The sequence below is a fragment of the Rhinolophus hipposideros genome (genome assembly GCF_964194185.1).
Source record: "Rhinolophus hipposideros genome assembly, chromosome: 16".
NCBI lineage: Eukaryota > Metazoa > Chordata > Mammalia > Chiroptera > Rhinolophidae > Rhinolophus > Rhinolophus hipposideros.
Genome location: NC_138062.1, coordinates 28,470,865 through 28,494,511, shown reverse-complemented (window position 1 = coordinate 28,494,511; position 23,647 = coordinate 28,470,865). Strand labels below are relative to the sequence as shown.

Here is a 23,647-nt window from a genome sequence, read left to right as displayed (position 1 = left end):
GTATTTACTTTCGATTTCCTAGAAATCAGGACAAAAAGTTAAGGAAAAAACTTCTGGACTCCAAAATGTTCTATTTCCTATCTGTATAGATTCCAACAGAGGAGCCTGGAAGAAGAAGAGTGTTTGACTTCTCAGAATTGTAAGATTCATTCACCTACTTAATTATTTAACAAGTATTTACTGACTTACTGCAACGAGCCAGGCATTTTTATAGGAGCGAGTTATATGGCAATGATTGGGATTGGCAAAACCCTGGCTTCCTGGAATTTACAATCTGGAGGCAGGAGAGACATGAGGGTGGAAGGGAAAAGAAGAGGTAAGTAGCAATAAACAAATAAAATACTTTCAGGTTCATTAAGTACTCTAACCAATACTAAAATGGGGGAGCTAATGTAATGGACAGTGATAGCTGGGAACGGGGAGGCTATAGATTGGGTGACCTGTAAAGGGTGCTCGGAGAAAATGACATATGATATGAGAGCTGAATAAACACAAAGGATACAGCCAAAGACCTGGGGAAGAGCTTTACAGATGGAAGGATGCCCATATCAAGGGCAAAGGGCCTAAAGTGGGAAGAACCATAGAAATGCTCAAGAAACAGAAAGTTCAAGGTGACTGGAAGGTAGAGAGTGAGACGGGAAGAGTTATACAAATGAAGTCAGAGTAGTAGGAACTAATTCTACTAAAAAGTAGGCTTTTAAGTGCAATGGGAAGCCACTGGGCTTTTTAAGCAGGCAATTAACAATATCCAGTTACTTTTATTTTTTTTAATATCCAGTTACTTCTTGTAAGATCATTCTGTCAGAGGCAATAGGGAGGAAGAATGGATTGTAAGGGGTTAGAATGGAAGTGGGAAAACAAGTTAGGATGGAATGAGGTATGTCATTTACACATACCTCATTACAGCAAACAAACTTCAAAATAGATTTTCAAAACCCAACCTGATGATACTTAGAGGGGCCTCTGTAATCAACTGCTTAACTTTTTCAAAAGATAAAAATTCTGTCTACATAAAGTACCATAAAGGTGATTAGTTATCTGTTACTGATTGCTACAATACTTTAGTAACTTAGTTTTGGCCTCCTATAAGTTTTGTGGGTACCTAACAAAATTCTGGGGAACAAGGAGTCAGATTATAAAAATATATTATTACAGAGTGGTAATTTATTAAATATCCTAACAAAATGAATACTTGTTTTGACCAAGTTCCTAACTAGAGATTATTATTAGGTTACAGACTATAAGATGAAATTATAGAAAGAGTACATGGCTAGGTCCAAGTTGTGTGCTCAAGAAAATCATTTGAATATCTTGTAGCTCAATTTCCTCACCAGTGTAGAATAGCATAACAAGGTCCATCCTACCCACCTCATAGATAATAATGGTGAGAATGGAAGACAAATGTTCAAGAAAGCTAGTAATAGAAAGCATATGCAAATGCAAGTTTTAACATAAAAGTACAATGAGAACCTACAAGGATTTTTAGGAATTCATTTAGCATAATCTCCTCATTTCGCAGTTGTGGGAACTTACACATATGTCTAGAAAGGTGAACTAGCTATGGTACTGCTAAAACTAAAATCCAGATTTTATCTTATGTAATAGAAAAAACTTAATTTGAATAGTTTCCAAACTTTCTGCAGTGTAAATCGTAGCATTACTATTTAAAACAAGTACTCTGAAAAAACAAAAATATTAAAAAGGAAACTTGGATTTCATTGGAACTTAATGATGTTAGCCTACGTCTTTATTTTTTAAACTTTCTATTGCTTCATCTCTCATCCGTTCAATAAATACTTATTAAATGGCTTTGCCATGTTTAATATACCCTAGACATTCCAGGTAGAGTGCTGAATCTAACAAATGAGGACCCTACTCCAGTGAGGCTTACGTTTCAGTGTGGGGGAGACATAATAAATCGGCAGTAAAAGCATGAACAAAAACAAAAACAATAATAAATGCTTGGCAGATAATTAAAATAATCTGGTGCAACTGAAATGTCTGAGTGGCTACTTTGTACTGGCTAGCCAGGAGACCTTCCTGTACCTGAGATCTGAGAGTCAAGGAGCCAGATTAAGATCACAGGAGACTGAATGCCAGCAAAAGAAACAACTAGAAGAAAGACTCCGTAGCTTAGTTTGTTACATGAACAAAAGGCAGCTGAGGTGGAGTGGATTAAAAGAAGAGTAGTAAGTGAGGTAAGAAGAACAGGCCTGAGCTAGTTCACGCATAGCTTTGTGAGGAGTGTAGATTTTATTCCACGGGCTTTGTGGGGAGTGTAGATTTTATTTCACAGGCAATAGAGAGTGGAATAGAGAGAGTTACGGAAGAGTTGTAAAAGTACAGAAATGACAAGGTCCTAGTCACATTTTGTAAGACAAGTCAGGCTGCTGTGTGAAGAATGTTGTAGAGAAGGGCACGAATGGAGATAAAGGGAACTCTAGGAATCAACTGGAACAGTCCAAGTGAGTAGATGATGGCAGGCTGGGCAAGGGTAATTACAACGGAGATGGGAGAAGAGCATGAATTCATGATGAGTAGCGTAGAACAAATAAGACTTTCTGAAGAATACGGTATTTTGGGCAACTTGAAGAGGACTTGTAGGTTTTGGGCTTCAAGATTGAAATAGATGGTAATGCCAATGATGGTGAGACAAGGAAAATAGGAGAATCATAAGAGTTTGTTGCCTGCCAAGCTGGATGGTTGGTCAGGTTTATGTTTTTGGTGGTTGGGAGAACATTCAGGAGTTATATGTTGGCCATGTCAAATCTGAGGTGACAACACCCACATCAAGATATTTAGTGGGCAGTTAAATATACAGTCTTGAATTTTATTATAATTAACCAATGAATGTTTGGTGTGAGGGGCAAACTTTGTAAAACTTTTCACCTGCTCATTAAGTGCTTACATGTTAATATGAACAAAGATAATAACAAATGATGATCAAAATAATTATAAGGAAGAGGATATTTTTAACCATACTGTGATGGTGTAGGGATTCTTGTAATCAATAAACGGATGGGATAACAAGAGACACAAGGTCTCAAGTTTTCTCTCCTTTTTAAGCTAAGCCCTTAAAAATGTTAGGTACATACAAGAAAGAAAGAAAAAATAAACAACCTAGGCCCACAGAAATGTAAAATAGGAATTCATTTATATTTTACAGTAAAGTTTAAAATAAAGTTGCTTAAACATCTAGAATTTTGCTCATAGACTCTTAAAGAATGTGAGAAGTAGGCAGTGCCTCCTCCAAACATATAAATCTAACAACAGTTCAGGTAAGATATGAACTTGGCTAGATAGTTGTCATTTGACTTAATGTGTCTTTGGTAAATAAAGCCTGTTCTTCAACGCTTTCAATTTTATAGGATTAAGAAACCACCTGAGATAAAATCTCCTCCCTTTTACAATCCTGAGATAAAATTCTCCTTCCTTGTACACATACATCTTAATTCATAGAAGTTACTTAAAGACTAGACTCAAGAAAAACTAAATAGTAACCAAGACACCAATAACAAAACACATCAAGAAAATCAGACATAACCTCTGATTTCTTCTGTGTGTCTTCTTTCCTTGAAAGTCATAGTCTGACATCTGTTATTCTCTGGTGCTGACAAACTAAATATCTTCATATTAAACTATTTATGGCATATCTTCATATATGACTGAACAAGGCCTTGTTCTAATGTATTCTCCCAACTGTGGAAAATTAGGGAATAAGAGATATATTCCAATTATGGAAAACTGGAGAATAAAAAATAAAAAGTATTGGAGGTAGAAAATAATCTCTGGTCAATGCAGAGACAATAAATTAAGACATCTTTAATTCCAAAGTGAATAATGGATTTACAAAGTAAAAGAAGGGGAAAGGTGATAAATTACATAATTGCCAAGATTTATATATTCCATATATCTCAGTTAATGATGGTTCTAATCTATGAGATATTTTGAAGTGAATGGAACCAAAAAACCAGATGTAATTAGCTTTAAATCAGGAAAGGGGATGTCAATTCAAATAAACACCTGAGAAGCCAGCACTACATATCCCTATGAGGACACTGCTTCACTTATTTCAGTGCAAATGATTGGCTGTGTGTGTGTGTGTGTGTGTGTGTGTGTGTGTGAGAGAGAGAGAGAGAGAGAGAGAGAGAGAGAGAGAGAGAGAGAGAGAGAGAGAGAGATGGGAAGCAAAGATTAACTACATCCTTAACATTTCCAACTGTATTCTCCCAGAGGTGGTTAGAATTACCAGGTACCTTTGGAAAAATTCTTGAAGTGTTCAATTTCACAATTCCTGAAGGGTTCCTCTGTGTTATGTGTGCAAGAAGAAGCTTGTATATGTCTCCCTTTAAGTCAGTGGTGAGACAAGAAAACACTTGGCCTATGTGGCAGCATGTTTAGTTAGTTGATATGATTAGTACATCACTGTGTTAGAAGAAGGTAAGTGTCTTTCTCAGTTGATTTGGGGAAAACAATTGTGAAAGAACAATGTCTATTCAGGTGGAGGCACTATAGGAGGTAAGGAGCCGCTAAGAAAGCCAGACTGAGGAGCACTTATGCCACTTTTTGGTAAAGAAACTTCAGCCTGAAGTTGGTCACTTTTCTTCAAAAGAACTATAGATGATTTCACTGAGGAACAGCCTAACATAAAATATGTTACACTTAGCATATAAGAATTTCAGTGCTAACACCTCTTTTGGCACAGATTCTCAATTTTTATTGCATGCAAATTTTGCAGGGAGAGAATGAATTCATGGCTTAAGAATCTGGCAACTGCTTGAATTTCACTGTAAAGAAGCATCATTAAGAAGCTAGGAATCTGAGTCACTTAATATCAGGCTTTAGCTAAATTCTTAAATGGTTACATAACACCGCTAATTTTTAAGAACAAGAAAGGGTTTTTTTTAAACAAACCTTTAGGATTTCTTCTTTGTTTTTCACGCTACAAAATGTTTTGTCTCACCCTTACACACACACACACACACACACACACACACACACACACTACTGATTGCTTTTTTTTTCGAAGAATGAAAGATCTCCGTATCTTCAGAGAGATGCCTATCATTAATCTGACTCTTCTTTAGGTTAAGTAACTCATCTCTCTATGATAATGTCCTATGTTTACAAAATAAGGTAACATATGAGGATTTCCACTGCAATAATTAAAATATGACTAAAATCCCACTGGTTCACATATTATCAAATAACTGAATTAAAAATTAAAAACCAAGCTTTAAATCCTGGATGCTGCACCCATGCAGATATTATAACACATGTGAATGAATAACAAAAGTTTTCACTCAAACTTTGACATTTTGATATGAAGTAGATATTTTGAATTCTAGAAAATGAATAAAGAACAAATGTTTGAAATTAAATTTTAAAATCATTTGAACTTCTATATAGTTTCCCAAAATGAGCTCTAGTGAAATTAGAACAACACATATATGGTCTGTTTATTATTAACCAAAGGCACCCTTTTGTGAGAACAAGTGTCACAAACAACTAACATTAATTTGCTTAAGCTGTAAGAGCTTCTTTCCCCAGATTTTTAAGAGGTAAAAAAAAACCAGATAAATGAAAATATTATTGTAACTTAGTATACAGCACCGTGTTTCAAGCAACAGGAAAGCAAGTAACCATGTCCCTCTTACACGCTCAGCATTACATTACCTTTCACAAAGCAAAAGGCATTTTTTGACCGATAAAGCAATATGTACAGTTAAAAGCTATAGAGCTCCTACATCCTGGCCTTTAAATTGTTCTACCTAAAAGAAAGCAGCATTTATGAACCCCATGACTATTTTAAATCCCCTGAATCACACTGCAATAGAAAAACACTGTGTAGCATAATGCATAATGGCATATTTAAATATGACCCAAAATTCCATGCTTCTATAATCTATATTTAAAGTTGTGAGCAAATAAAGGCATTCTACCTTGATCATTTCTCAAAGCAAAGGTTAACCAGAAAGGCCAGCCTTAGGAAAAAATAGAATACATACCATGATAGTCTCTTTCGTTAGAAAAGGCAAGAAGAACAGATTTAAATTAAGACTTGGTGTATAAAAGCTGAAAGCATAGAATTTGTATCCACATAATGAACTGATGTCTCCTCTAAAGACGTCAGATTGCTGTTCAGCTAAACTATCTAAAAATACCTCCTTGCAAACACACAGACACACACACACACACACACACACACACACACACGAAATGACTACAAAGACAGGTCTTACTAAGCAGCTCTACTTGCATAAAATCACTTAATAATTGGGGGAAATTTTTAAATTACTTAGGGAAAATTTAACAGGATTTCTCATAGCAAAATGATTTTTTATGAGCTATTTTGGAAACCAGTACCAATTTGTAAAAAGTTCTTAATGAAGGATCTTAAAGAAAATCATAATTGACCTAAGATGTCCAACAGAGAATCATGTTCTATGAACTCAAAATTAGGTACAGAAAAATAAATCTCTGAGCCATTGTCAATAGTCTATTTAAAAACCAAGAAAAGAGAAGTTTTTCTAGCTGGAAAAGTGGAAACCGAAATCATGGATGCCACAGTGTACCAGGCAATGTGTCACGTATGTAATCCTTACGAACAACCTATGAAGCATGCATTGTGTACAGCAGTGTATAGACTAGGAAAAATGAATATTTAAGTAATATGCTTAATGTCACATGGCTAGAAAGAAGATCTAGGATTCCAATCCGCACATAGAGACTCTAGAGCACTATAATCTAACATTGATGACTGACATTCTCATAGGCTTTAGAGCTTGCAAAAAGATTCTGAAAACATTAACTCTTTTTATATTTTCCTTATTTAAACCTTAAGTTTTTAATCTGTAAAGCTGGGAGAATCTCACTTCACTCTTAGTGCTGCTTTGATGATTAAAGAAAATTAGATCGATAGATAGATAGATAGATAGATAGATAGATAGATAGATAGATAGATGATAGATAGAGATAGAGAGATAGATAGGTGATACATAAAAAGATAGATGATAGAAAGATAGATAATAGATAGATGATAGATAGGTAGATGATAGATGATAGATACCGCGTATCCCCAAAAATAAGACCTAGCCAGACCATCAGCTCTCATGCATCTTTTGGAGCAAAAATTAACATAAGATCCGGTATTATATTATACCCAGTATTGTATTGTATTGTATTATATTATGTTATACCCAGTCTTATATTAAAATAAGACCAGGTCTTATATTAATTTTTGCTCCAAAAGATGAGACTGATTGTCCGGCTAGGGCTTATTTTCAGGGAAACATGGCAGATAGACAGACTGATAGCACTTAAAATAATTGTAACTATTACTGTAATCACTAATAATGATCAAAAGAATGTTGTGAGGGAGATCAATATTGTAATCATAATCTCCATCTTGAAGTGAAAAAACAGAAACGTCAAGAAGTTAAATGACTCGCCTAACAGTTGCACAGCTAGTCAACATCAGAACGAGGATTCAAAGCAAGGTCTTTGTACATGAAGTGTTTCATGGTTTACTCTACAAAAAACCTAGTTGGAATAGTTCCTTTTATTACTGTGGGGAAAGGTTCACAGATGAAATAAAGAAGATTTTGCTTTAAGTAGCCCTATTAGCACGCCTGAAGACGATATGCAATGAGCACTGTTAATAAGTGAGTTTTGCTACACCATGACATTTCAGTACGCATTCCGTTTGCTCTCAGGCTCAGGGTAACACTTCAAAGCCACTCATGAACTTGATTACAACCAATGGAAAGCAATATCTTTTACCACAGCATCTGTGGCTAACACTTAAAGGAGGAAACAAAATAGAGAAAAGAAGTAATGTATACTCCCACGGCTAACAAAGCCAGTACTTGATACACATGCCTTGACGGATGTTCTCTAATCCTCTCTACTACAAGGCCTTGCCAATCATCCTCCTTCCAGAGAACAGAGACAGAACCTAGGGCCGTTAGCACTGCCAAGAAAAGCTTGTTCTTAATGCAAAGGGGACCATAATCACTGAATTTCAGGTCACTCTGTTGTGTTCAGGTTAAAGTATATTTTAACACAGCTTTCTAAAAGGTATAATTATATTCCACAGTCCCAAGAATATGTATTATAACAATGAAAGTTAAAGACACTGTAAGTAAGATGGGCCTAATTATTATTCATTTTGCTGTATTTAAATGGCTAAGACAACGTTGCTAAGTCTGCTGGGCTGAGAAAACTCTTTCATCTGGCTATATGCTAAAATTAACTCCTTCTAAATTAGTTATCTGACTGGAAACAAATTAAGAGAGCAATCATAGCACCCAAACAATAAGTCAAAAACAAGATTCTTTTCTATAGTCAAGTCTAAAAACAGGGTAACGTGAAAGACCTCTGGAGAACCACACAGATGGGAAAGCTCAGATAAACACAGCAACTTTCCCATAAAAGGTTAACAAGAGAAAACTTTCATGCAAAGGATTAAAGACTATTTTTTTTTTAAAAAACACTTTTATTTAAGTGTGTTTTGCCAAGACCTATCAGCTCCAAGTCAAGTAGTTGTTTGGATCCAGTGGTGAAGGGTGCAGCTCACAGTGGCCCATGTGGGTATCGAACCTGCAAGCTTGTTGTTAAGAGCACTGCACTCTAACCAACCAACTGAGCTAACCGGCCACTGTCTAGGGAGTAATTATGCAATACAAAATTGTATTCTTGCAATTCTGGTTGAGCTTAAAAGGCAATAAAATATATTATTTTTATTTCATTCAAGATCAAGGTAAAGATGCTCTACATTTTAGGATAGAGATGGCAGTTGCTATATCACACATATGAAATCCCTTTGAAACTTATACTAAAGAAAATCACTTCTGAATGTAGGAGGAGGAATGACCTGTTCTCAGTCTTTCTGATGAGAATTACAATCCACGGGACACATAGAAAACAAGGAATTTGTCCATTCTTGCAACAATGTACTAGGAGCAAAAACAGATGTACTAGGAGCAAAAACAGATGTGCATGTGTGCATGTGTGTGTGTTTGCATGTACACAAAAAGACTGCCCCTGGCTCTACCATGTATTAGTTGTGTGACTTTGGGAAAGTTACTTTACTTCTCTCTGTCTTGATTTCTTTATGTATAAAAAGAGGACAACATATTTATATTGTGAGAATTAAATGAGATAATATCTGAAAAGAGTTTAGAACAGTGCCTACAACATAGGAAGGCAGTGTACAAATCCAAGTTCCTGTTCTGGAGCCCTCCATGCTCTGACCACTAGGCTATCACTTTTACTAATCCCTTCTATTTAAGTAACTTTCTTCAAAAAGGTTACACCTGGTCAGATTAGTTTTTATTATCACATGTATAAACTATTTCCTTAAATCAGGTTATTATTATTATCTTTTTTTTTTTTTTTAGAAGTTAGTTTATTTGGAAAGAGAAACATTGGCACAGGAATTGCCGTGGCAGAGTCTAGGGTTGACAGCTGTCTAAATCGGCTTATTTTTACAGATAGGTTACTAGGAGTAGTTTCCTAGTGAGCTCTACCCCCCTCCTCCACCGCCCTCCCCACACTTTTAAGTTCTAAGAGTTTCTGTGGATACCTAGGTAGTTATTTCAATGTGTTTCAGTTTGCAGTTCCTTTGGGGGTAGGAAAATAGCATCACATAAATTACAGCAGTACAGTATTGAAACCAATATGGGAGCAGGACATCTTCAACCCTATTCAACCCCGGGCATTTTCAAACCCTGTCTTCTAGTTCTTCAGGATGACTTCGATATGTTGTTTAAAACCTCCCAAATCCATCTCTGAAATGCCCTTATTTTCTATGTCACCCATATCCATCTGGTGGGCCCCACCTGCCCTTTGAACATTCCTCTATTAGGCCCACATGTAACACTTAGTGTACCTGTGAGCATGTCTCTCTCCTGCTACTGTTCTGTGAGCAACTCTAAGACAGAGGTACAGTCTCATTCACATTCAAATAACCAAGATCAAATACAAAACACATTTTCCTCAAACAAGTGATTCTGTGCTAAGGAAAACTGGCAAGATTAATAGTGTATCTACTTCCATAACTATTTGCACACTACTATTATTGTAATATACAAATGTTGTTGTATTAAACACACAATTACACTAATGTGGCTAATACGACATTTCATTGCTTCTAAGATCCACAATTTCTTTTTTATTTTAACATTTTTGAAATTAGGATCCATCTTACAATCAATGAAAACAGAAAATACGGGATCATTTAAAGTAAGATGAATCAATCAATCGTGTCTTAGATTCAGTGAAAACATGGTATATTTTAAATTAGAAAATTATTTATTTTTGCTCCTTACACCTTATTGTTCAAGAAACAATACCATCACACACTGTTGAGGGTAGAGCACTGTAGGTAAAGCTGATCAGTTGTCCAGAGTTCTCAGCTGATGGGGTCTTGCTTCCTGATTTTACATTCATTTCTGAAAGTCTGAAATGTCATCTCCCCAAAACGTTCAGGGGGTTGTAAAACCACGAATCATTCTATTTGATATTATTGTTGTAGAAATGGAGTATATTTTCTTTAAGAAATGAAAAATGGAGAAGAAAATGCCCCTTATCATCAATGGTACGTCCGTGTAGGTCAGCAGGAAAACATACTGTGATAAACTTGTCTCTTTGATACCAAGAAGATATTCTAGCTGAGCTTGAATATGTTTCCCATGTTTTCTACTCGATGCTTATTTCTGCTGCTTTTCATTGTATTCCGTATTTCATATCAGAGGGTTGGTACAGCCAACAGGAACAAATCCAGCATCCATGGATTTCTTCTCAAAAGGCAGTCTAACCCATCAGAGAGCCAGCCCAACAGTTTCACTCTCATGAATACTCTAGCCATGAAAAAATTTAATAGCACACAGATGAATCCAATGAATAGAAGAAGAAATTGATTGAGTTTTGGAATGCTTGGTGCATGGAATCGGTCTAGGATTATGAAACCTGAACCTCCCATTGTAAACAGGAAGCTGGATGCGAGTCCTTCCATAATATACTGTCCATTTACTCTGTAGGCAAAGGAAGCCCATGTTCATCAGTCATAGCACCAACACTTAGAGGTTCACCAATGACATCATAAATTATTCCTCCGGTGATGAGGAAGTAAGACACCACCAGGAGAGCATACACCATCACAGCCGAGGGCGTGTGCACCCAGGGTGGCTTCTTCAGCATGAGGTTGGAGCAGTCAAATACCAAGAATGGGACTTGGTACAAAGTCTCCATGTTGGTGGTGTCAGGGCAGCCCTCAGCCTGAAGCCGCACTGACATTTTCATTAAAATCCATACAATCAAAATGTTAAGGAAAATAACCCCAGAGAATTCTTGATCCTTCCTACCTGCTCACATAATAAACTTAGCAGTGAGAAGTGATTCAGTCAGCTATGTCCAGATCAATAGAGATGGTGTGACTTTTAGCCACCCTCAATGAAGACCTAAAATGGAGCCTGTACTTCAGAAATCTAACTCATGAACATTATAATCCCACAGTAGTAACCTGGCCAATCACACTTCTTTTTCACTATAGTCTACCATTAATAACTTCCTAATTATTATACAAATCCACAGCATTAGGCCAAAACTCTTTGACCTGACATTCAAAGGCTTCTCTCTCATCAACCTGCATTCCTCCAGCTGCCTCTCCACCTCTCCCCAGCTGATCTACTCATGATTCCTTGATTTACATGAACACTTTTGATTCAATGCTTTAGCTCATTCTGTTCTGTGAAACTTGCTCCCATTTCCTTTTTTCTTCACATCTTACTTATCTCTTACCCTTATTTGTGGCACAGTTCAAATCTTATTTCCTTCTTTGTGAACTACTCAAACTACAAATGACATTCCTGCCTATGTATACCAATGTATTTTTTTTCCATACTGTTCACCTAGCATGTAGATATATGCTACTCCAACCAGATGCAATATTTTCAAACCATATTTTAAAATCTCTTTTATAGAAATCTGAATAAAACCCACAAGAAAACATTCAGGATATAGTGTTTCATTATTAATTTTCTCTTCTCAGAAGGCAAACAAGCAGAACACAAAATTTCAAAACAAAATAAAATGTAACTTCTCAGATGAAAAAACACAACAGTTACGTAAATAACGTTTTGTATTTTTTTAATCCCCATGTATGGTTCTTTTTTTACAATGATTTGAGAACACTGCTGCATTCGTCAATAGTGTTCTTATGTAAAAATGTACTTTTAATCAGTATGCTTTCAATATCAATATAGATTCACTTCTTTTCTAACTAGCCACAAATTTAATAAGTACTCAATTTATTTTCATATTTTATTCAGTTAACACTGAATCCACTTTTTTAAAATTTTTTTATTAGTTTCAGGTGCACAAGACAAAGTAATACTTAGATGTTTATCATTTATATCCCTCACACTGTGTGAACTCCCTCTCCCCCCATCCACTATCCCTCTGACATCGCACAGAACCATTACATTTCCACTGTCTCTATTCCTAATGCTGTACTCCGCTTCTTGTAGTATATGCATACATATATATATATATATATATACATACATATATATGTAAAATTATAGTTGGCATTCATTATTATTCAGCTTCAGGTGTACAGTGCAGTGATCAGGAATCTACATCATCCCTGAGGTGGTCTCCCAAATGGGACGAGTGTCCATCGAATACCCTACAAAATCTTTACAACATTATTGATTACGTTCCCCAAATTAATTTTCAAAACCCCGTGGCTATCTTGTGGTTACCGACTGTTTTCTAATCCCCTCACCTGCCCCCTTATGAATCCACTTTTATTAAATAAGAACGACAGTCTATAGTCTCTTCTATTCTAAAATACAACTTAAGTAGGCTTGCTCTGAGAAAAAAAACTGAGACATTTGAGTTATCCATATCTCTTTTTCTAATGCAAACTGAACTTTTTCATTTAATATCATTACTGTGTCAGTTTTTGTGATGCTTGTTCATCAACAGACATTCTTTAAATCTTATTTCTATCAGGTTGTTAATTTTTTTCAGGGGGGCAATAAGAAAATAGGATGATGAAGGGTAAAGAAATCTGGGAATAAGCCGAACTAAAAGGAACATAATTAAAAGATTTCAGTGATAAAATATATGATATATGATAGAAAGGCAAGAGGATAAGAATGTTGTCACAGGTGTTTATATTTTCTTGAGCTAAGCTATTTGAAAGTTCACCTCTTGTTCTTTTGCCACGTTAATGGTGACTTCGCAGATTTGCATCAACTTCAAGAAAAGCACAAAGGTATGACTACTGCAAGCTTTATTACTAAAATCACGCTTCATTTTTACTCTCCCACATTGAGGATGGAATTCCAACACTAGCTGAAGAAGCTCTTAAGTAAATAACTTTTGTCTAAAAATGTAAAACATTATATATGTTGTTATATATTAATATATATTATAATATATGGCATACTTTATTAATATAAAGTAAGCAGCTTATGATAGAAGCTTCATAATAGCTACAATGTGTCTCAAGCCAGTGTTCTTAAATGTATCATCTACATTTATTTTGGGGAGCAAAATCTAGAACAAATATCATTACCAGATTTTACACTAAGATATAAGCAAATTTATACAGTAAAAAGCCATGTACCAACAGTTTTATCGAGGTGGTAAAATTATGATTCTTTTTCTGTCCTTGTCTTCATCTGTTTTTCTATTTTTTTGTTCAATGAACATACAATTAAGCATTTTTAAATAATAAACTGTGCACAAAACTAGTAACACCAACAAGCCACAGACCAAACTGCCACCTGAATAACTATAACTCAAAACAAAGCAAGCATTGAAAATTAGTTTAACTATTCAAAAAGTATCTCTCCTAAATAAAATAGTCTTAAATTATTTTTATATTTAGGTAAACGTTATCCTTAAAGAAGTCTGTTTTTGACATTCTACTGTTTCTGCAAATGGAATTAATTTCAACAAGAACTAGGAAGCCTCATACATTAATATAATATAAATGTATTATAAAACACATTCATATTTCTAATTGCTACGTAAAGTGAAGAAAAGTATACTTTTAATAGGAAACAAATAACTGTAAGATGAATTAGCCATAAAGAAAAAGTTAATTTCATCCTTCATATTCTCAATCATTAGAATTCTGGGGTGTAAGTTGCTCTCATCACTCAACTTCTGCCAACTTTCCCCCCAGTCAACCCAGCCATTACAGGCCCAGTGAGTAAAGAATCCTAAATCCTTATTGACAACTTTAAGCAATCTTCTTTTTCATTAATATTAAAGGTACTATAAACTTCTCAGTTCCACAAAACCCAGAAAAACTATACGCCGCAATACATTTCTTGATTACTGAGAAAACAAATTTTTTTAAAAGTACTTTCAAATACTCCAAAGAGCAAAAATGTCTGGTTGAACCCATTCTTTTGTTCTCGGAGAATGGAGGCAATCAAAAGATTACAGTTCTACATTCTTTTTACAGCCAGGTTTCATTGTTTTCTTTTATTATGAAAGGTGTGAAATTACGTAGTAGCACTTAAAATTAGTGAAATGTTGACCTTTTGGAAATAACTCATAATGAGGTGCCCCCATTATAATCTGTATTTTTAATATCTCTAATAAAGAGCAGTAAGAAAATAAAACACAATTTATCACAAAAGATTGGGTATTTATTCCTGAAAATCAGCCTTTACCAATAAAGTAAGCTAGGCAGAATGTTAAGTTCTAGCTTGTCCTACATTAGAAATATTATAGATTAATAATATTTACACAAACACACACAATATGCACAAACCACATGCATACATGGGGGGAGAGAGAAGTATGTTTCATTTTATAATCAAGCTAAGTCAATATTATAAACCAATAATGTATTTCTCTAGAATTCACTTAAGAAGAATATGTATCTTAATAATTTAAAGGTGTTTTTCAGACTGTCACTTTATCAACCAACAAATGTAAGGTTAATCCATGTCTAAGATGTCTCTAAGAACAGCCTTTATAATGAACATGCGATATATCATAAAAGGAAATCTGGTGTATGGATAAGGAATGGAGAATTGAAGGATATTGGGAATATTTATATAGTGACTTAATGTACACAAAAAAACCCAAATTAGGTGTTGACTGATAAATTATGCAGATATCATATATCACAGATTGAGCAATTAAATAAGATCATTACATATTATATACAGACTATACATGTATATGTCTGTACATATATACATATACTGGGGATGCCAAAAAAAATGCATACACATTTTAAGAGCTGTTATAAATGTTAAAGTAGTAGTTCACCGTAATCAGGAGTGTCTGGATGCTGATGGTAACCACTTTGAGCACCTCTTGTAATTGCATAAGTCAAATGTGACTTGTATTCATCTTTTGTTATTGGTATGTATTGAGTATTACAATCAACACATTTTTTCCTTTCTTAAACTGTGTATACATTTTTTTGGCACCCTTTGTATGTGAGAGAGAATACAATCTAACTAACATACAAGGCCTATGTTGGAGGTTCAATTAATAAGAAAATGGCTGAGGTTGACAACTGACTAGTTAGTTCTATGTGGCAAGGATGTTTCTTTTCTAATTAAAGTTTATTGGGGTGACAATAGTTAGCATAATTAGATAGGTTTCAGGAGTACAATTCTGTAATACTTCATCTATATATCACATTGTGCATTCACCACCCAGAGTATATACCAACAGGAAAGGCAGAGGAGAGACCAAGAGTTTATGAGGACCATCTGTGTAATGCACTATATACCAGTAAAGGGATCTGTTGCTTTTTGAGTGTGCTCTGTTATACATGTATCATTCCTTAATGTGCTTTAGAGTGTAAATGTGTATTTATGTTCTCTTATAATTTGTGCAAGCCCCTTATCGATGTTCCAAAAAAATAGGCACTATTCTATTTAGTCCATTCTGCATAACACCTAAGGCAGTCCTAATAGCACTGGCATCTTGATTCTGTAAATGGCAGTAATCACAAGCATGTGTCAGGTCTTCAGAAATAAAGACTACTTCTTAATGATGAAGAAAATAAGACCTTGGGGACACATTTACAAACTTACATTTTGAATTTCTCTCTCTCTCTCTCCCCATGAGTATATCTCTACGCACATCCAGACACTCGTTTTTCTTCTGTTTTTAAAATCTTTTTTTAAAAGCTCATAAATAAATCATAACACAAATACAATATATGGATAATGATAAAATGGTTATTTGATCCAAATAGGAAAAGCTTTCAAAAATTTACAAGAGAGTGCTACAGACATGACAGTAATAAGTTATTCCTTTTGCAAACTAAGCGTATAAAGTAATGTATAAAAAGTACTTCATTAAGGATTTAAATAAAAATAATTGTTACATGATTATTATTAGGCACAGAAAAATAAAGAGAAATGACCATCACTCTGGAAGGACTGTAAAACAGAGTACCTACAAAAAATATTTAAGGGGCAGCCAGATGGCTCAATCGGTTAGAGCCCTGAACAACACGGTTGCCTGTTCAGTTCTCATATGGGCCAGTGAGATGCATCACCCTCCACAACTAGATTGAAGACAACCAGCTGCTGCTGAGCTTCAGGAGCGGCAGCGGATGGTTCTGTTGGTTAGAGCGCAAGCTCTTAACCACAAGGTTGCCGGTTCAATTCCTGCATGGGAGGGTGGGCTCTGCTCCCAGCAAAAAAAGATTAGGACCGGCAACTGGACTTGGCGCTGAGCTGCGCCCTCCACAACTAGACTGAAAGACAATGACTTGGAGCTGATGGGTCCTGGATAAATACACTGTTCCCCAATATTCCCCAATAAAAATTTTTTAAAAAAAGAAAGAAAATATTTAAGAGTGTGTTCAGTACTAAAACCAAGCAAAAGGACTAAAGAAACTTAACGTTGTTTCAGGTTATATTTCAGGGATAATTATATCTATATGACCAACTTTACAGAGCACGTATTTTGGTGCAAAGTAAATGTCAGTATTTCAAACATACAAAATATTATATTTTAAATGAGAGAAAAACTATGATTAGTGTTCTTACTATGGTTAAATAGCTAAAGGAGAAGAAATAATTGAGCTTCTACTGAGGTATTTTGAGCACTCTTCTTTCTTTAAAGTTGATCATTCTTTTTCCACTAATCTAAATTGATTTTATTTTTATATAGTTCTATTTTAACATAATTATTACTAAATAATATTTTAAAAAATGGGAAGCATACTTCTTCTTTTGACTAAAAAATATTTCTTCAATATGTCCTACGTTGAGACAGAGCTTTTCGCAATCTTGTACATATAAATAATGTACACAATGCACTAGAAAGTTTCTAAAGCATATTTCTTTACTTCTAACAGGGTAAGAAAATCTATTATTTTTTGCCAGGGCTTCTTGGCCCAAAGCCAAGGCAAGATGACCTTGTCCTTGAATAAAACAATAGGATATTGCATCCTCTCTGGCCTCTCTGCTAGCTGGCACGGTGGAAAACCTCCCCAAGAGATATGTTTATTTCATCTCAGGAAATGTATTTGTCATTATAAACAATATAAAGATCAGATTTAAAAAAAGGTAAAGCCTTAACCCAAAAGAGGAATAGCCCAACATCTATAATTAATCTTGGTGCTATTTTCTACATCGCTAAGGAAAATGAATCAATCAAATTATATTAAAGAAGTACTACACCCAATGTTTACAGCCAAGGTCAAATTGTCACAGTAAGATAAAAGCATTTTTTTAAAAACTGAGTTTTCTTAAATCTGTCCTAGTTAAAGATAGAAAGAGGAGAAAGTAAGGGGGTGGAGAGAAGAGGAGGTTACACTCTTGCTGGATCCTCAAATTATAATTATTCATTTGTCAGGTATCCTAATAACCTTCATCTCCATCACCTGCATTGACCTACTCTCTCTAACATAATTCATTCCAATAGTAAGGATCTCATTATTTTTCCGCATAACCTTCTGATTCCTCACGTCCTACACCGTCCTGCCGTGGACCCTCACATATTATTCTTCCATTCTAGAAATGCCTTGTATAGTTTGTATTCTTAACAGCTGACAAATAGTTTTGAATTCCAACCATATCTTTAATACATGATACGAGGAATGTGTGTGTGTGGGGGAATTCCCTCAAAATATGCTTTCTCATTTAATTGTAAAGATAAACCAACTTACAAGCACCAATGAGAAGAATTAATAAAATTGAGCATCATGTATTAAGTGCCATTAAATCATAATTCAGAGAAAGCAGAGATTAACAAGAAGAGACAAGGAACAAGCAAAAGCAAAGAGTACTGCAAGCTGGAAAATAAGAAAAGGAAATGAGCCTGAAGTGTTTATAATTAGATCATCTTGTCCTAAATTGAAAAAGCAAAGTTGGGGGGGACATATGTTCCTAAGGGAGAAAATGTAGATTATCGAAGGCCTTTGCAATCAACAGGAATTTTGACATATGGTTAAGTTATAGCACGTCCCTCTTGGATGAGAGATTGAAATGACAAAATCGATATTTATGGCTACAAATGAGCCACGGCCAGCATGAACTTCAGAGAGGTGTACATGAATTGAAGATGGGCTCCATGGTAGACGCTGACTTCACCAAGATGCAGAAACAGGGGAGACAAAATAGCACGACTCCATGCTTCAAACAGCATTGCACTGGCCAAGGTCAGGCTGTCAGAAGTAACAACGGGAACAGAGAAAGCTGAGACATCAAATGTATGTTTAAAGAGTTAAGAAGTAAAAATGAGAAGGTACAAGATAGGGCCAAACACAGAAAAGCGGGAGGAGGAAAGAACTGGTCTGAATGACATCTATTCCTGATCATCATCTCAACTCAAATCTCAAGATAATATCAAAACGGATAGACTGCATTGTCAAAAAGTAGCTTGATAAAACTATTTATAAAGATTTATAAAGATTGATAACATAATTTGGATGATGACATTGCTGCTCTTTTGTAGTCACACGGTGCTTAGAACGTCACACATATCAGAAAAAAACAGAGTAGTGGGAGAAAAGCAAGTATTTTTTGCAAGCCATGTATTCCACCAGTTAACATCAGCTCTTAGAACACTACAATCTACACACCTAATTTAGACGAACTCTGGCCACATAAGGAGAGGTGGTGGTACAGGTCTGTGGTAAAAGAAGGGCTGTGAAATCAGACAAACCTGGATTCCAATGATAATGGCTCCACCATTTACTAGTCCTTGGAAAAAAGTATGTTTTAATCTTGCTAAGCCTCAGTTTCATCATCTCTAAAAAGGTGACAAAACATCTTTTTTTAGAGGGTCATTTTAATAATTCAGTCAGAGAACATACAATATACTACCTGTTATACAATAATGGCTCAATAAGTGACAGCTGTTGCTATTTATGCCCTACATTTAAGGAAGGCATTTTATTATATACACCACTGTTTTAAAGTCTTTAATCATCACTGAGGTTTTATTTATTATACATACAGCACACTACATATAGCTCTGATATCTATTAAAACGTACAACTAGGTTATCAGTTTGATAGTATCAAGTTGATTTATTTCAAGTGATTCATTTTAAAAATTTACAAAAGTTTCAAAGTCATCCTCTATTGCAGAATTTTCAAAAGCATGCTTCAGGAATACTATTCCCATTAGATAACGTGAGGCGGGCAAAAAAGAGGAGAGGGGGGTAAAAAGCAAAACAGTTGGTAAACAGAGGAATGGCGTCTTTAATGTTATCCCAAGATTTTCCCCAAGTTACTGAGCCTGTAAACCTTTTTTCACGTAACATCTATGAATAGCCTGTACAACTAATGTTCCACAGTAGTCTTTTGGGAAATGCAGTTTTATAATACATTTTTTAAATGGTAATAACCTGTTTTTATTTTCAACATTCACAAAATCACAAGGTGAAAGCACTAGGTGACTGTAAGAACATGGCCCCGTTCGGGACGCATTCTGGGTGACACCCAGGTATTTATCTCAGTGTTATCAACTCACCAGATGGAATGAGGAGGGGGAGAAGATAGGATAAAAATATATAAAACTTACTAGTCTAAAGAATTAAATGAGACTTCATGAATCCAAAAATTCAATTAAATGAGAAATTCAACAGTACTTATTATACATTGGTCATGTGCTAGCAATTGAGCTATGCATTGAGCTACACAGAAAATGAATAAATAAAATCCCATAAGCTCTAAGGATTCTGACAAAATAGAAAAACTGAGTTTACTATTTGTGCTCAATTATAGCTTTAAAAGCCCCCATTTTTGCTTTTTTTGCATCTCACTCTCTTCTACAAAGAAACAAAGCCACTTAAAAAGCCACAAACTTTTTGAAGAAGCAAAAATGGAAGTACTTGTGAATTTACTAAATTTTAGTCATTTAAAATTAGCTGTGACATTATACTCATAAACCCTCATCAGTCAAAAGAGGGGCGTTCTCACTGATTTTTGCTCTACAACTGTTTTCTGAGTCACCTATTCTGTGAGACTCAGAGTAATTATTCTCCTATTCAGCTCCTTTCACATAATTAAAATCTTAAAGATCTGCTCATGAAACAGCAAAGTCTAGAGAACCAAAGGACTCATCAACAAGTATATATCAAGATCCTGATTTCATTAGCTGCCAGCTCTGCCACATATGATGGTCTGGGATGGCAAATTCTATTACAGTACTTCAAGTTGCAATAAAAGTATCATGGGAAACACCACTCATATGTGTTCTAGAAATTGCTTGATTCAAAGCTATTTTATGGCTAGTATCACTTTAGTCACAGCATTACCCTAAATTTCAGTAAAATACAAAGCACCCCTCGGGAAACAAATATGCTTACAAAATAGGACACTAGGCACTCAAGTTTACATAGCAGTTAGTATCCTTGTCCCAACTACTCTACTAATACTTTTTCTTCCCCCACTAGTAAATAGTTTTAACAATTCCTTTTCTTCATGAAAATGGTATTATTAATGTAAATACCCCCTCCTCTCTCCATTTTGAGAAAGGATACATGAAAAAGGTAAACAAGGAAACTGTGGTTTAAACTTTGCTTCTATGGTTCCTCAAGTATAGTTTAACTAATGCTCTCTCACTTTTACCTGGAAAAATCATGACTACAGAGGAGCTTCACTTCAAAGCCCCGTTAATAAAACATTAATAAAACAGAACTACAGTGGAACTTCTCTGCAACAACCTTTCCTATTAGTGAAATGAAGTATCAGGCTGATCTTTTTTTTGGATCTGATTCGAAGAGATTTAATTAGTGAGATTCTACGAGAATCTCCTTATGAGGGGGCTGGGCTCTAAGCACAGCATCGGAACACGCTTCTAACACGGCCACGGCCTTAAGGACATCTGTGGTTCATTGGAAGAGTGAAATGATACCTTCAGAGTCACTTCATCAGAGAAAATCTCTTGGATTTAGTTTATAATTTTGTTCGCAATGATGAACAAAACCAAATTATAGCCATAAACCTAAGTATCTCACATTCTAAACTCATGGCCTTCTGTCTATAAATTTTCAAAGCCTCGGCGATATAGCTCCATTTTTGGAAGTTTAACATCTCATCCTTTTTAGAATACATAAAAGATAATTCCTATACCCTAACATAATACCTCCTAGATGCTAGGATGTAAAAACAGACATTTCAAAAATACTTAGATCACTATATAAGCTGCCTAAATTTATGTATTTTCATTTTGGGGATTTTAAAAAAACCATATATATATACATATATATATATATATCATGTCATGTCATGTCATATCATATCATATCATATCAATTAGTGCGATGGCAGAAACTTCCAACATGGTGATATAAAAGTAGCACTGTGAGAACTCACATTCCTGTAACAGGAGGCTCAGACTTAATGTTCGCCATAGAAAAGTGTTTCTCGCAAACAGCAGTAGCTGCCTGTGGGATTTCAGCATGACAAATGCATAGCTGACTCATGGGATCAATTATAAAGAAGTAATACTTGTGGCATTCAAAAAATATTCTGTGTTTTCATCTCCTATTAATACATGTTAAGCAGTCAGATGAGTCCCACCAATTATTTTATTGCCAAATCCATAATCAAAGCTCCCTCCTTCACTTCAAACCTCCGTGTGAATTCCTTACTATAGATGCCGGTTCCCAATAACCATTCTCATGCTCTCTCATTAAATTCAACTATAAAGACATTTAAAAAATATTATTCGAGTATTAAGTTAAGGATGAATTGTCAAGCTTTAATATCTGATTATAAAAATCAGCTATCCAATATTTCTCAATGTTTGTGATTTTGCTTTAAACAGTCGGTTTTGTTTAAATATTTTTTTTAAAAAATCACAACAAAATTGGAAGAACAAGTCAGTTGTAACCTACCCTCCCTCCTCCAAACAGACTATTATATCCTCTAAAAACCCTCTTTTGCCTGAAGAGCAATAGCAATAATGCCCATTTTAAAGCAGTTCTCTATGACGTGCTATCGAAGCACAAGCAGCATTTGAGATACTTACTGAATGTTTCTCCTGCTGGCCCATAACTCCATGGTTAGCTGGGATTGCTAGTGGTTTCATAATGAAGAAACATATGCTGAACTGAATTTACACATCATGTACCAATCTCTCATGGATGTCAAGTCACCCTCTACAGCATTAAATTAAAAGAAAAAAGAAAAAAAAAAAAGAGGGAGGAGGAAACCATGCTGCAGCTTAAAGTGTCACTACTGCCAAGCTTAAAAAAACCCTCACACTTGTAAGCCCAGAAAAGGAATCCGAACAGTGTCCGTCTCCATTTTTATAACATTGAAACTCTAACCATCTTAGGCTATGACAAGACTGAGGAAACCTTAGACAGCTCTCAGTCCTCCAAGAGAACAAGATCATTTCGGAGACCGAAGAACAAGAGGCAAAAGAAAAGGAGGAAAAAAAAAAAAAAAAAAAAAAAACTAAAATGGCTGACTGCACACAGACTCCCCTCAAAAAGGCTTAATACAGAATTATATTAGTCAGGGTGGTATGAGAACCAGTCTCTAGCATTCAGCCAAGCATTGTTAATACTCTTGTTTCATTTGCAAGCACACATACAAACCCCTTCAACCAAGAAAAAAAAGAAAAAGAAAGAAAAATCAGGGCAGAGCGTGTGAATCGGGACCTCCTCCCTAGCTGCTAATGATGCTGACAGAGTGGTGACCAGTGATCTCTGTCCCACTCCACTAACCAAGTTTGCACAATTAATCTTAGCAGCATGACACTGATGGACATTTAATTTAATGATGTCTGTCCCTCACACTCGACACAAGCATGACTGCTAGCAAGAGTCACTAACCGAGACACAGCACATGCACACACAATCTCGAGAATCATGAGTCTGAATGCAATACACCAATATAATTACATTATTGTGCTTACTTTGGAGGACCATGGCTGCAGGCAGTTGGCATAGCAACGCACAAGGAAAGCCATTTCCTGGGTAGAGAGAAAGCTTCCTTTTCTAAATAAAAAAATTCCTCTTAGGAAACAAACGGCATTGCTGCTTCCTGCAGAAAGCAAGACACTGTAGTCTGTCTCTTAACCTGCAAGGCTCACACTCAATGCAGTTCTAGTGATGTAAGTGGATTTCTCTCTCACCCTCCCTCTCCCTATATACACTGAAATATTCAGCTCAAATGGTA

The 23,647-nt window shown here is 35.3% G+C and overlaps 1 protein-coding gene and 1 pseudogene across 11 annotated transcripts in view; both read right to left on the bottom strand.

Annotated features, from left to right (window-relative positions):
* Window positions 1-23,647, bottom strand: part of RAPGEF2 (Rap guanine nucleotide exchange factor 2) — a 213,678-nt gene that overhangs the window by 59,963 nt on the left and 130,068 nt on the right. For 3 of the 10 annotated variants that reach the window (XM_081077841.1, XM_081077843.1, XM_081077844.1), the window contains exon 1: window positions 22,491-22,897. The exons of 5 other annotated variants lie outside the window; for them this stretch is intronic. In XM_081077841.1, the coding sequence (XP_080933967.1) occupies window positions 22,491-22,550 (60 nt within the window). In that variant the 5' untranslated portion in view covers window positions 22,551-22,897. Of the gene's footprint in view, window positions 1-22,490; window positions 22,898-23,384; window positions 23,471-23,647 lie in introns of those variants that run through there. 2 more of the 10 variants (XM_081077842.1, XM_081077836.1) reach the window with 1 other exon arrangement.
* Window positions 10,751-11,253, bottom strand: LOC308508954 (oligosaccharyltransferase complex subunit OSTC-like; annotated as a pseudogene). Its single transcript has one exon. The product of its transcript is annotated as an oligosaccharyltransferase complex subunit OSTC-like (transcript).